At 44.8% G+C, this 15,566-nt stretch overlaps 1 protein-coding gene across 1 annotated transcript in view; it reads right to left on the bottom strand.

Annotated features, from left to right (window-relative positions):
* Positions 1–15,566, bottom strand: part of LOC144790775 (phospholipid scramblase 1-like) — a 209,036-nt gene that overhangs the window by 26,780 nt on the left and 166,690 nt on the right. The window contains exon 5 of the mRNA XM_078665470.1: positions 9,942–10,103. Coding sequence (XP_078521596.1) covers positions 9,942–10,103 — 162 coding nt within the window. The remainder of the gene's footprint in view (positions 1–9,941; positions 10,104–15,566) is intronic.

Genomic DNA, 15,566 nt, shown 5'->3' with positions numbered 1-15,566 from the left:
TCACTATGTGACATGGATTTCCACTTGTAGTTCCACCATCAAGCCTGCTTTGCCTCAACCCTGTTGATTTTGAGTTCTTTGGAGTAGCGGGGGACACTACCACCTCATTTACTTCCGCCTAGGTGATATAAGCTGATGGGTAGCCTTAATTCTAGAGTTAAGAATAGTTATCCCTTTGTTTAAGACACTGATTGCTCCCGATAGGAAGTCAGCTAAGATATTAGCCTTAGTGCATGTTTTACCAGTGGTGAGTTTTCCTTTCCCATTGCTCCTTCCAAGCCAAGCATAAAGAACACAGAGGACTGGCTAAGCCCAGCCTCCAATGGACTCTGACTAGCACAGGCGAGCATAGTCTTGTCTGGTCCATTACTGGGTGCGTCCTGCACAGCAGGTTCGAATGTGCTCTACATAGCACATCTGGGCTCCTCTTTACTTCCCTCACCAGCAGGGAGTTCTGGGTCATGTAGTCCAGTCCAATGGTCCTCAGGTTGTTGCAACAAAGAGTACCCCTACTCCTACTGAAGATCCTATGTCCACTACTTCAATGCGAGCACCTATCCTGGCATCAGATTACATCACTTAGCATCATTACCATGAGAAGCACTATATGCACTGCTATTACCATATAACATCTGTCACTGTAAAGGAAATAAAAGTTACCTATATAATCACAGTGCTCTGTGTGCTCTTGTGTCATAACAATGGCAGCTTTTTAACACAAAGAGAGTATGTGTCAGTGAGGTTCTTAGAAGGTTCAGCCTCTGCTTGGTCTGGAGGTATCGGAAAGAAAACCATTGGAATCTATCAGTTAATGGATCACAGGGATTGTACCCAAAGAACTCCATTGGAAGATGGAAACACCCGCACACATGTATTTGTTTCTTAGAATACTGAAAGCAATGAAAGTTAAAGTATTAGTATTAGTAACAAATGTTCCTCTTTCTTGAAAGTCCACTGACTAAGGTTAGAGAGTATTAGGGCATAAGGGCCTTGATATCATATGGGCTTTGTTGACGGTCAAATAACTTGCACATGGACCTGTCCCATCTTGGAATGCAAGCTCCATAGTGCTGATATTGTCACTGATAAGCTTATTTGAAGATGCTTGTTTTCAGATTCTTTTTAAAGCTATCATGTTGGATTTATTTTTCAGATTTTGGTCCAGAGTGTTCAAGAGTAGAGCTGACGTGAGGCGGGCTGACTTCAGCCCTCATACTGGACTCCTTGAGTTGAATCAACATGAATTTGCAGACTAGCATTGGTAGAACTGATCTTTTGCTTCAGAGAGTATTTTCTAAACAGCCACCGGAGATATTTTGAGTTCCTAGCCTCCTTTCCTTTCAAGACAATGCATTGGAATCTAAGCTTTGTTCTCTGCGCCACAAGAATCCTTTGCAATTAATTCTAGAAGGGCAAGTGAAATATGGAAAGGATTCCTAAAATTGAAACAATCTTGATGCCTTGTTTTGATCTCTCTTAAGCTTCTCGAATATTCTTGTGCACGTGAAGACAAAACTGCAGTAATCCAGCCTCCATAGACCAAGGCTTGAGGCATTTTAATCTGATGATGGAGCTAAAGCAACAGTGGAATCCTTCCTAGCAGTATGGGATGGACAGTTAGGTTTTCGATTACTGCTGCAGGCAAGACAAGATCGGAGTCAAACTATTCTCTGATACTTTTTGCAACTTTGGGCGAGTCAGTCTGTCACCTAGTTGGTCTGGCAAGTCAAAAGCACAGCTCACCTGTTATGTGATCTGGAACACTTTCTTCAACCAAGTTGGTGATGATCTTACAGGGCTCCATGTAGAACTGAAGTGGATATTGAAGGCTTAACTGTCTAAGTGGACTCATGAATATATATTGAATAAAATCAGAGTTACAGGAGATTCCGGTACAGTCATTTTTCACGGGTTTCACTGATGAGGAACCAAATTGAATTTGTTGGCTACAAATAGACGAGTGAAATTACTCTAGGGTTGTACCCATGATGCAGCAGAACTTCACAAGGAGTCCATTAAAATTTATGGTCGACTGTATCAAAGGATGCTAACCGATCAAGAAGGATTTGGATTTCAGAACAAGCCACATCTCACAGATGGCACATATTGCCATAATAAAAAGACATCCAAGCACACAAGCTACAGGAAAAATAAGCTGTCATGTATAAAATGGGAACCTCCAGAAGAACTGCGATTACAAACCAACCATGAAGTACAACCAATAAACCCTGAGTACTCCATTCGATGTAGACAAATGGGACAGTATCATAGTTAGGCATTATACCTATTTAACATAAAGAAGTAAGAGTTGCAAAGAGGCCAAGTCCATTAACACAGCCGTATTCGGGCCTGCCAGAGATCCCAAGTATTGCACCATTTCCTGTAAAGATGTCATTAAAGAACACACCCAAAATCCAGCACCTGTAGGAACTTGCAACACTGTCCTTAAAGAAAGAGGGAATCAAGAGGATATTCAAAGTCGCTCCAAGCAGGGTGGAGGGGAGACAGACGATAACAGGTCGCTACAGTAAATACTACAAAACTGTGGACAACTGAAAAGTGATAGGCGGATTGCTTGAATTATTCCCAGCTACTGATAGTCTCTCTGAGCTGCAATCCGGTTAACCATTTTGTGTCCACCATGTTGTCTCACACTGGAACCAGCCATATGTAAATCAGCCTTCATTGTGCTGCAATAGGAACAGACCACCCCTAAAGGCCAGGCCAGGTCCCCACTGAATGAGCACACAAGCAAACCCAAGGTAACTACTCATTACATTTGAGTTTTCCTCATGACAAAACTAACCGAGTGACCTTCTGACATCGGACACCACATTCAGTGCCCAAAGGTTACAGTAAGTAGGCATATGCACAACGTATTGTCTGACAATTACAGACATGGGAGCTTGGTTAGGGACTAGTGCAAACTACTACAAACATCAAATACAGATTAGGGGTTAAATGTGTTTTCTTCATCACTGTATCAGGTACATCAAAAGGTATATATCTTGACCCTACAGTTATATCAAAGATTGACAACAGGCAGGACCACAGCCTGAAACCCTTTCTACAAGTGTTATTTTGAACAACAATTGGTTATTACGCGACCTTACTGCTGCTCTTAATAAGAAAGAGTATTTGTGTGCTGTTTTTAGTATCTTCCCCCAGAAGGCCATGCATTCCATATATAAAACTATGCCTGGATATAATAACGTATTACTAAGCACAATCTCTTGTGAATCCCAGTTATCGGCTACCCGTAGCTCATGGAACTTGCCGATTGTATTATGCCTATATAGTGCCTATTTTGTTCCAGTGGTTGTGGGTGCTGGGAAGTAACACTCATTTTTTTTGAGGGCTAACACTTCAATCAATCAATGTACACTTTTATTCGGTCTTTGAGGTAAAAACCATAACAGTGAAACACCATAGCTTGATACAGCAGCTATAAATCAACCTCAAAGAATACAATTTAAAAATATAGATTACCTGCAAAATATAAAAACACGTAAAAACAGAGATTAGGTGATAAATTACAATTAGAAATCCTGTAAAATGAGCCTTAAAAAGCAGACTGCCATCCTAATACACCAAAGGGATTTAATCAAAACTTTTTCTCAGCCTTACAGCAACTTTTAAAAAGCTGAGGACGCTAACAATAATGTCTCCAGAGTGCATTTGCAGGTACATAAAGGCGGGTCAAACCTGGGTAAAATTAGCCATTTTTTAAATGGGGATAATATATAACTTCCTAGACGCAGCATAAAAACTGCAAAAACGTGGTAAAATGTAGCGTGACCTGTGGAGACCTATTGTCGCAACCGCAGGACATAAGTTTATGGCCCCTTTTACTACCACAAGGGTAAGCTAACAAATAAGGCAATAGGTCCAGCCGAAACATAGTTAATAAAAAACAGTCATATCTGCTTTTTACACACAGGAGGTGGGGCTTGGTGGAAGGCACAGTTTAGTTTTCAACATGACGTGTTGATGGACACTGAGCTTTGGTAAGGCACTCTCTTCCCTTGCCAACAACTTCTGTCTAAAGAATGGTCTTTCCCCCATTCATAATCCGCCTTGCAAATCCCATCAGGACTGCTAAATATAGCTCCCTAACTGAACTCAAAAGAGAGCCCCTCTTGTATTTTTCAACCAGGGAATGTGGTGAAAATAGTTAAGAGACAATCCTTTATGCTCAGTTGGATCCCTGGCCCAGACTATATATTCACCCAGAGGAAGAGAGGGCAAAAGGCTGTGATGTCAGTTAGATAAGCCAATCCCATTTATTCATGCACCGAAAATGTGACGGTGCTTTGAGGGACACACAGAAATCATCTCAGAAGAGTTTTCAGCAATTTGCAACCCATCCTCTGTGGTATATCCCCAAATCTCACTCCCATAAACTACTTTAGAAATACCTTTGGCCCTTTAGAGCTGTAATAGATCCCCAGTGGTTCTGCTAGCCAGCCGTGAAGCAAAGTTAAAAACAGCAGAATTAGCCCAAACAAAATCCTAATTTTTCCTGCTAACCAGCCAGGGGACGCCAATGCAGAATTGAACATCAAAGTCAGGTAAGAAAACACACTAGTCTTTGGCACGGAGAAGGAGCTAACTTTAAATGTGGTGAGATTTGTGAATCAGGGACCGACAACCATCACTAAAGATTTTTTTCAATCAATGATAAATCCAACCCCTGCATGAAACCAACAAAGGAATTCAGTGGGGACTGCGGACCCCTGGCAGTTTTAGCCATAAAGAATGCATCATCTGCGTACAATAGAACAGGTAAGTAGCGCGGTCGTACCTGTGGTCAATCTACAATTGAGTGAGCTAGAGCCTGCCCCAAATTGTTAATGTATTATTAAAAACATTAATGGGGCCAGGATACACTCCTCTTAGGATTTGGAAATGGCGTGTAACCTTAAGGTCTTTAGAGTAGCGTACCATGACCATGGTATCCCTTTGAAGGTCCCACATGAATAAAACAATGTCCTGGTCCACCCCTATAAATAACATGATCTGACAAAGTCTGGTTTTATTGACCCAATTGAACGCGGATGAGAGGTTCAAAAATGCCAAGTTAAAGGGACCGGGGCATTCAACAGTGTATTTGCTTAGGACCAGATACAAATTCAAACACTGATCTACAGTTGACCTACCAGAATGAAATCCATACTGGACTTAAGATAAAAAGTTTTTGTAGTCAGCCCACAAGGAGAGTCTGTCCATGAAGATACTTCCCACCACCTTGACGACCGAGTCAATCAACGGAATTGGTCTATAGCAGTGGATGCTGCTCCTATCTCCCTTTTTAAAGATGGGTGCAATGATAGGCGAAGCCCATGACAGAGGGGCACCAGCCATCACTGCTGCATTAATAAAACAGGTGCCAGGCCTCCACATCATGTAGAATTAGGTCAGATGGAATCCCGTTGTGACCGTGGGCCTTGTTCCTAGATAACCCCATGATACCCCATGATACCTTTCTTGACCTCTTCTGAGGAGAATATCAAGACAGCTTTAATTCTACCATACCCTTTCCCCTACTGAGTGCAGAAGGTGGTGAATTATAATTTTCCTCAAAGTGAGCCACCCAGCTGTCTTCGGTCATGTGCGCTTCCAGGGGATCAGCTGCATCTACTGCTAAAAGATTACTGTTAATTATACTCAAAAATTTGGAACTACCTTCCAGGGTACTAGCCTCCATTAAGTATTACCAGACCTCCCCCTTTAAGTCATTTTTGTGTCTAACCAATTCTCATGTATACAAGCTATGGTAGAATCCCTAGGTTTAGCGCTCAATGCTCTCTTAAGATTTCTCAGCATCTGGGAGCAACCTGTGTCAAAGCACCTCGCCAACATACAATGTTGCTGCAACACTGGTGGTCCAAAAGAGTCGAGACGGTGCCCGAAATCTCAGAGAATGCCTCCGGGATGTTGAATGGATTAATTGTGTGGGATGTGCAGTTTTCAAACTCCTTACACTGGGAATAAAGAGAGATATGGAAAGATCTGGAATTATCTGAGACCACTTGAGCCTCCTGCGCCCATCAGCAACTTTAAAGGGCCCTTTGAGCCCACCCAGAAGTACCAACAGATTGAAACACACACTGAATCGTGATCGCTAAAGTAACTCATGGGTATCGCAAATCCAAAGATATCGCGGAAAAAAGCTGCATAAAGAAAGATAAAATCAATGAAAGAGTCCCTACCTCTCCCCGTAAAAGTAAGATTAATGTTCCTCCCAGTGGGAGACATCTTGCCTATTCATGAAACGATATCAAACTCGTTTCAGGGGACATTAAGGCTTTAGCCCTGCTTGGTATGTTCCATATGCATGCCAGACATAACAAAACACCCGGAGGTGTGCGCCCCATCTACCCTTGGCTCCCCACATAAATTAACATTAAAATCACCAGTAACCATGCTATTTACGGTGGACATATTGAGACCTTTCAACTTCCATAAATATGAGCCCAGTGTTTGAATGTTACATATCCCCAAAGAGGGAGAAATAGCACTATAAAAGTTCAACAATAACTTGTTGGAGCCAGCAGAGAATAGTTAAGCTTGCAAGGTAGAGGCTCCTGTACATAAAATGTCCAATTTTCCTCTAATAGACAGGGACCCAAAAATAATCAACCCCCATTGATCTACCCAACTGAGATGAGGTTGCAAGCAAAACAAAATGTCTTATAACCCTCCAAGAAATAGCAGTTCATGGTACCCCATTTAATATTTAATAAAGGTCAGCCACTTAAGGTCATAATACTTGCTGATGAGTTCAACGATATTCCAGCTGAAAAATGTACACTGCTTACAACTGGAAGCCAGATAATCATATGATCCCTGAGCTGGAATGGCCTTCTGATCCATTCATGGCCAGTCATCACAGCAATCCAGCTAAGAGAGGGGAGCAAATCTATTTGGAAGAACCATATCAGTGGCAACCCCTTGCTGAATGTCCCAGTCAAGAACCAAATGTCCCAAAACATTGGTCTATTAAATAAACCTCAAGGGTAGGGCCAAAATAGAAGCGGCAGGGCCACTAGAAGGGGGGCGCCTAATAAATGCTAAAATTGTCCTCACCATATTCGGCTTGATAACGTTTATAATACAGTAACCTTTAGAAAAGTTCTTGGTCCTACCTACCCAATTCACTTTTTGTACCATGTTGATCTACTCTTCCACCCTAACCCTCAGAGCAGTATTCAAATCCAGCCAGTGCATGACTTTATTTTTTTGTTGATAAAAGTTCTCCGAGGTACCTGGTGAAAGGGAGGGTACGTTACCCAAAACTACCACGTAAGGTGTGGCTTCAGTGGGTAGATTGAGGGTCACCAGTCTAGCCAGAAAGGAGCTCAATACGTGATTGCAAGGCATCTCATCATACCAACTGGGCTCAACTCTTTACTGCCAGTACCACCTCCAGAGTGCACATCCACTCTCAACGGTTGAGGCGTAATCGTTAACCCCAACTGCTGAGTATGGGAACTAACGGTGGTATTGATACCCTGGGCCTTCATCAGCTCGTTGTCCTGTGCCCTTACTGAATTCTGTGACCCATGTGGCCTGACAATAGTGGATAGGCCTGTAATGGGGTGGTTGAAAATGGGAACTCCCACGGAACATGTTAGCTGGTTCCAATTGAAAAGTTCCTTTTCAGTTGCTGCTAATCGTTGACTTATGGGTTCCAATTTGGTCTCCAATGCAGCAACTAAGAATTTATGAAGGGAGTCCACCAAATCCACCATATCAGACTTTTCCATGACAAGGGGGTCAATACTTCTTGAAGGTAGATCACCATGAACACTTGGATGCTGTGTTTGCTGCCAATCATCAGGTGCTTCCTCTTATCACTGACCCCAGAGTCATCCCCAAATTCACATGGGTGAGAGAACAGGGATTCCTCCACAGCAGGTGATACAGGTGTGATGTCGCCCTGACCTTTATCCAGCACAGGAGGTGATGTTACAGGTCACAAACCCTGGGCAGGAGAGGCAGACGAAGGGGTGCCAGAAGGACCAAGTGGAAGCGAGAAAGTCATTGAGCAACCAACTATTTCCTTGTTGTTGAGCCCTGCAAAGCACTGCAGAAAGGTGTCCATAGTAGTAACCATGTGCACAGGAAGCTTACATTTCCTCGTGGACACCCCTAGCTTACCAGAGTACAAACCTAGGGCCCAAGATAACAAACAACTCCCAGCAGGATAATCATGAGAAGTAGTAAAACCTTCAAAGTACTCCCTTCACATCCCGAAAAACTTGAGGGTGGGTGTGGTTCCCAAAAATTCCAGGATATGACAAGCTACAGTTGCGGCCCAGGTGTATCTCAGATAGTACCAGTTCACACACGTATAGGCAGGGATACACATCTGAAAGAGAGGTCCACAAAAAGAACAACTCCTACCAGCCCCTCAAGCTGTTATCAGGTGGTGGAGGCATAGATCTGCTTGAACGCACACATCTTTCCACGATGCAAGAGGGATGAATCTGGGTGAGACTGGCAGCTACCAGAGTCACCTGGACTCAAAGCCAAGAGGGGAGGCCCAGCCCAGTCTCCTCCAGGCTCTGATGGGCACGGAGGAGCCTAACCTTGGCTCGGGCTTTGCCTTGGCACGGAAGGTGGAAGGAGCTATGCGGTGTGCAGAGCGGGGAACCCGGTCACAGGCCCCTTCTCCTTCGAGAGACAGAATTATGGGACACAGACTCCCTAGCAGGCAAAACACCAGGCACAGCAGGAATCCACCAGATGTCCCATGGCACCTATTTTTCCTCATCCAAATTTGACCCACAACAAGAGGGAGAACACAGCACTAGGGTGGAGAAAGACTGTAAAAGTAACTGGGAGAAAGAAATTGATGAAAATAAAGGGGCAGGAAGTGCCTGAGTGTGGATGAAGGAGGCACACGGAGTAGAAAGACTGTGCAGCTTTTGGTACATGGAAACCATGACATTCTGTAGATTGAGCAGTATTACAAGTAATGTTCGCAGCACACCACTTATCATAATCGGTATCACACAATAATCTTTACAAAAACATAAAACAATCCATTGGGCTCTTGATGATCGTTTCTTTCTCTTTAATTTATTTTCTCAACTCCAATCCCTTATGCCAACGCGTTTCGCAGTGGTTAAGGTAACCCAACGGCTTCCTCAGGGCTCAATTTTGCATAATTTCGTGGTACCGCCTTGTGAATCATAGTTAACTTCCAGTCAAGGATCTTTTTGAAGTTTTGCACAAAATGAAACCTTGTTCAGCAATATCCGTGCTGCAAGTCTAAATCATAGCGTGCGGTGTAAGATTTCCTAAGGCTGCTGCCATAAAGCTCACTGAATAGCTACACGCCACTCCGATTTGTCTGTAAAGTTCCGATCATGATCACTAATTAAAGTTCTTCCACCGCTGCCTGCTACACAATCAGTTTTCCCCTTAAGTTTAGCGTTCTTGCTCAGCCTAGTATATTCTGTAGCTGCAGGCATCTAAGTAAAACTTTGACCTCTGGCTCCTATTCTTTTACACCTTAAGCACTGTTGTGCTATGGTCAACCAAGGAGCATTTTCTTGGGGTCTTGGGAGAGAAGAAAAGTCTCACTGCAGTGGACAGTTTCGAGAAAAAGGTGGTCTCTAGTTTCTTCTTCTGAAAGATGTCAAGAAGCTCTTGCAATTAAAAGTATGGGAAAGTCATGATTTTTATATGAACAGCATAAAATTCATAAATCTGGTCTTGATTATGTATTACGCATGCAACCTCAGAAAAATGTCTAAGCACCTTCCCTTCGCCCACTACCTATAGAAATATTGCATCCACTTTTTTCTCTCTTTTTTAGAGTTACATGTAAGTGACTTCAGTATGTGGCCTATTGTAAAATAAGAAACACTTTAGTTTTACATAAGCATTGACATTTTTTTGATAAGGAATAAAAATGGCACATAACATACCTCAAAATTCACATCTGCACAACAGCTGCAAGGAACACAAGGGCCAATAATTTTCAAAACCCCCTCTTTTTTCTCATTCTGAACCGTAAACTTGGGCAAACATGGGTGCCAGTTCTGGATAACATAACCCACGGTTGTTCCAGGGGGTGCCTGCACCTCAAGCTTTCACAAAAAATGAAAAGCACAAGTAGAATTAGTTCTTCAAAATTACAAAAAAAAACTCAGTTGAACATGATTTCCACTAAACGTTCTACTTTTTTTCCCATAAAGAAGTGCATTCCCACAAATTCTACAATAAATTCTTCACGTCCTTAGTTATGGGTTCTCCACTCTGAGAACAAAAACGGTAAAGTTGAAAGGCAATGGCAATGCCAATTGTTTTGGCTTTCGGGTCATGTAAAGATTTCAGACCTTCACTAACAGATGTGGCATGGCCAGCATAGGTAGCGGCTGATCTATTACTGATCGGCTCTGAGTCCGCTTCTCTTAAACATCTACCTGGCCCCCCTGTTTTCGCTCCTAGCAAATTGGGATGTGAAGGCAATATCATTCAGAGATGACACCCAGCTGCTATTCTCCTTCATGGACCATGTTGGACTTGGCCCTTTTGGCAGGTTCACCCCTGAACTTCTTGCCTTTTAATATGACATAGTGGTAGTGATTTCTGGTCTCTGTGCACTTTAGCACTGTGGCCCAGTGTAAAGTGCGTGCGCTCTCTGAGTGTGTTTGGTGAGATTGGCCTGCCCTCCCATAGGAATGCATGGGGGATATATGTGTCCATGATAGTTCCTCATGTGATAGGAGTGCAGGGCCGAGTTTGGTATGTGCTAACTCGTGAGATTAAATGCTGCGCGACGGTGTGCACAGATTTAATGTGACTAGTGTAGAAGTGTCACTTTTAGAAGTTTGCATTTCTAAGTGCAGTGAATGTGAATTGACTGGCTGGCTTGTGAGTGATAGGGGCTGGCTGGTGTGCTTGGCTCCAGGAGCCAGGATTGGTCTGCCCGGTGGTGAATAGGGAGATCTGCATGTGGATGGGAGGGAGGAGTTGCACCTGGGACCTGAATAGGGCTGGGCCTTCCCTCCACAATGCTGGCTCCACCCCCTGTGGTGCTTCTGATGTCCCTGGCCTGTCCTGTGAATAGAGGAGAGGAGCTGAGAAAAACAAAGTGCTCAAGTGCTCCTGAACCAGTTGTAACTGGTTCCCTCCTAGCCCTGTGCTGTGTCACAATTGGAAAAAGCTGTATAAAGAGGGGGCTGTGACCCGATGAAAATGTTCTTGTTCTGCTACTTGAATCTACTAGGGGCGTGCTGCTGCTGGGGCCCAGGGGAGGGCTTTCCTCCCTGGGCCCTGCCCTGCCCCTGGATGCCTGGAGTATTTTCCTTACTGGGAGCTGTTTTGCGCCACCCTTAAAGCCCCAGGACTTCTTGAACCTTTTCCTCTTGATTCTGATTTTGCCAAGGCTTGTCAAAGCCTGCCCAGCGCCCTGAGAGCGCTTTATTTTTCCTCTAACCTGGCCCAGCTGAGGGAGAGCGCGGGCTTCGTAGCACCGGGCTGCCTCCCGCCTGGAGGGAATCCCCGGCGTAGGGATTCCCCTGAGATTGCCGGGACTTTGCGGAAGCCCACCCCGCTTATATGGTGATATCTAATGGCAGGTGCCCACCCTGCATTATGGCCGCTGTTTTATATAATTGCTGCGAGTGCCCACTCCGCATTCCACCTTTAACCGTCACTGTAGAGGGAGCCTACTCCTCGAATGCCGCAAAAATCGCTGCCGCGTCCACGGTCCACCTAGTTGTGAGAGGGGCCGCCGGACGGAGGTGGAAGTGACGCTGTGGCAGGACCGGTTGCGTGTCGCCGGTGCGGGGCTCCAGTGAAATGATGTGAACCCCGGGATGTACAACGAGGGAGAATGGGAGTCCACCCCACCTCCCGGAGCATAGCAGAAGAGTCCCGGGTCCCAAGAGGGGGCCCGGGTGAAGGGGAAGTGCAGCCACCAGCGAGGCTCTCAAGAGTAAGAGAGAGCCTCGCCCGCTGCCTCGATGAAGCCCGCCGAGGCTCCCGTGAGCAAGGGAGAGCCCCGGCAGACCGCGAGGAAAAGACAGCGTCCCCCACCGCCTCCCGAGAGCAGTCGGTGAGTAGAGCTGCCTGGAGGGGGGGAGAGTGCTAGATTGAGGCACCACACTGGATTCCTTCATTTTCCGAGCAGCCCCCGCTTGATAGTGGAGCTGCTCCAGCGATGGGGGCATGATGATTTTAGGAGCCAGTGCGCTCCGTGGGGGCAGAATGTTCTCAGAGCCAGATGGCTTCCAAGCCCCACAGTAGTTCTAGAGCCCGTGCGTGGCTCCAGCAGGGGCAATGTTATTTTAAAGAGCCCCAGCAAGGCCCAGAGGGCACAGTTGTGCCAGGGCCCATTTTGTCCTCTCCCCAGCTGCGCCGCACCAGCACGGGCAGATGCAACGTGAGGCGCAATTCTTGTGAGAGTCCCTGAGAGGGACAGAAGTGGCACAGAGGTGCCAGGCCTTCCACAGCTGCGCAGCACTTCGTGCCAGCTGCATCGTTTAGGCCCCATTTTATTGTTCTCAGCTGCCCAGCAAGTAGTGGGCAGCTGCAACGTTTAGGTTTTGCGCAGTGGCGCACTCTTGAACCATTCGCTGCCTAGGCAGCAGCCCTGACTCTGTGGACATAGGGCCTTTGAGCCCCCCCTATTTGAGATGGCCAGTTGGCCAGGGGGATGGTTACTTTTATAGGGCACCAGGCCCTAATGTGGTTTATGTGCTAATGCTTTTGGTGCTAGGAAATGTATTGTGTATAGTATGTTTTGCGCACCCTGTTTGATACCTCTAAACATGTTTTATGACTATGAGGTTGTTTTACCTATTTTGGTTTGTGTTAGGGAGATTATACTTCCCTGTGTGATTTACTCCCCTAGTGTGAGTTTTACTTAGGTGGTTAGGGTCTAATGTATTTAGACTTGTGGGATACTGTGCATAATGTAGTTTATGTCACAGACTGATGCAAAGTACAGTGATTACCAGTGTGTACTGGTTGTACATTTTATGACCTATTTTACCTTTACCAAGTTCACATTGTGATGGTTCTGACAGTGGTCCAGGTGGCCCTGTCAGGTGTACATAATCCTTTGTAAGTATTGCCCGTGCCAGTTGGCACAGTGTACATTATGTGTTTACTATTCTAATGTGTTTTGAGAATACAAAGGCTATTTTTTTTATATAACCTTGTGTGGAGTTCCTTTTGTAGTGTGCCTGGGATGTTGTTGCTGTTTGTGCGTGCGCAAATGCTTTACACATGGCCTAACTGCTCGTGCCATGCTCCCAAGGGGTATCTTTGGAGTGTAACTCCCTTGCCCTAACTAGAGTGGTGGTCTCTGCCTGGCTTTGGGGCAAGCCTCAGCCAACCAGAGATCCCATTTCTAACAGACAATGCTGTGGATTCCTTCATTAGGTTTAAGGGATGCTTGAGGGTCATCTCTTGTTGGAGAATTTTAACAAACTTAAGCTTAATGTAGAGAAGACTGAGGCATTGTTCTTTGGCAAGGCTCTCCTGCCGGCAGCTGGACTTTTGTGGCCGGCAGAAATTAGCCTGCCACCTACTCCAGCAATCACGGCTAAAAACTTGGGCTTAAAATGGGAAGCGGATCTCTCATTCGTATCCCAAGTATGGCAGGTTGCAGCTTCATGCTTTGGCAAATTGAGAAGCTTGAGGACATTTTTACATCTACTACCGAAGGACAGTTGTAGAGTCATTGTCCATGCCACAGTGACTTCTCAGCTGAACTATGCAAGTTGTCTGTACCTGGGTTTGCCCACCTATCAGGTCAAGAGACTACAAATAGTACAAAATGCAGCTGCAAGATTAATTAGGCAAGTGCCTTTTCGGCACCACATCTCTCCACATATAAGACAGCTCCACTGGCTGCCGGTAGAAAAAAGGATTGAGTTTAAGGCCTTAACAATGGCCTTTCAGGCGCTGCATGGTAGATGTCCTAGCTACCTTAAACACCAGTTATGCTGCTACCAACAAAAACAATCATTGAGGTCCAACTCTCAGAACTTGCTTCGCATGCCTCACTTTGCTAAAGTACTCATTGGGGGCAGATCCTTCACAGTTGGGGCGGCCAAGCTGTGGAACTCTGCCGAATAATTTGTGCCTGATCCAATCTGAACTGGTATTCAGAAAAACGTTCAAGACCTGGCTTTTTAACCATGGCTAGAACTTTTGGCTATGCACCTTTCATGCCTGCCTGCTATAGCACCGGGACACTTCTGTTTGAGGTAACCGCTGCGCTCTATAAATACTGATATTATTATTGTTATTATTATATTCTATACATCATTTGTGATGTCATTTGAGATGTCATCAGTGATGTCATTTGAGATGTCATCAGTGATGTCATCAGTGATGTCACTAACCATGTCATGAATGATGTAAAATGTGACATCATCAGCAGTGCATTGCGGGCGCGCGAGTTATAGTGAGTCCAACTAACTATAACGTGGGAATTTCAATGGTTTTATGTCAGTAAAATTTCCAGCTAACTATAACTGGTGTGAAACCTATGGTTTTTTCAGTGAATTTAATAGGTTTTTTAAATGCTAATTCTTAACTATAACTAGTGTGAAACCTATGGTTTTTTCAGTGAATTTCATAGGTTTTTTAAATGCTAATTCCTAACTATAACTGGTGTGAAACCTATGGTTTTTTCAGTGAATTTCATAGGTTTTGTAAATGCTAATTCCTAATTATATATAGGGCCTCAAACCTATGTTTTTTTCAGTGAATTTCAAAGGTTTTTTAATAGCAAATCTCTATAGCTATGAAATATATTTTTTATAATGAATTTTATATTGTATATTTATGTAATACTAGTTGCGGCGTGCCCCGGTGCGCATACCGGTGAGCGTCCCATTAGCGCTATTGCCGCGAACGAAAACATCATCGTGACGTACCGCGTAGCCGCGTGATGCGTCTTATGACGCACGGCGTAAGCGCGCCCGGAAGCGTCGGGTCATGTGACCTGACAATAACACTTTTCATTGGTTCAGAACAGTTTTTGTTTCCAAATGATGGAAGCCCGGGTCATGTGACCTGAAAATAACATTTTTCATTGGTTCAGAACAGTTTTGTTTTCCAAATGATGAAAGTCCCCAACTTTTTTCCTCATTCTCACTTTGTTCTTTGAGTGAGGAAGACCTGTTTCTATTCATTGAGAAATGGCTACAGTAGCAGCAGCAGCAGGAGCATCTGCACCACCACCACCACCACAAGGACCACCACAACACCACATTGGTGGTGAAGAAGAAGAGGAGGAGGAGGAGGAGGAGGAGGAAGAGCAGAGAAGGCACTTCCTGCCTGAAGATAATACCACCTATAAACCTAAGGAGCACTTTGTGTGGGAGTTTTTTAAAATCCCAAAGGACCAAAAGAAAGTCAATGCGCCAAAGGTGACATGTCTCATCTGTGGCACTGTACTTTCCAGGGGAAACCCTGCCAAAAAATATTCATTTGGGAACCACACAATGCTTTGCCACATGCAACGCAGGCACCCTAACAACTATGCTGCGGCAGAGGTCAGAGAACTGACCAGAAACTCTCCCCAATCT

The sequence above is a fragment of the Lissotriton helveticus genome, chromosome 11, assembly GCF_964261635.1.
Source record: "Lissotriton helveticus chromosome 11, aLisHel1.1, whole genome shotgun sequence".
Taxonomy (NCBI): domain Eukaryota; kingdom Metazoa; phylum Chordata; class Amphibia; order Caudata; family Salamandridae; genus Lissotriton; species Lissotriton helveticus.
The sequence above is the reverse complement of the archived record's forward strand: the minus strand, read 5'-3'. Positions and strand labels throughout refer to the sequence as shown.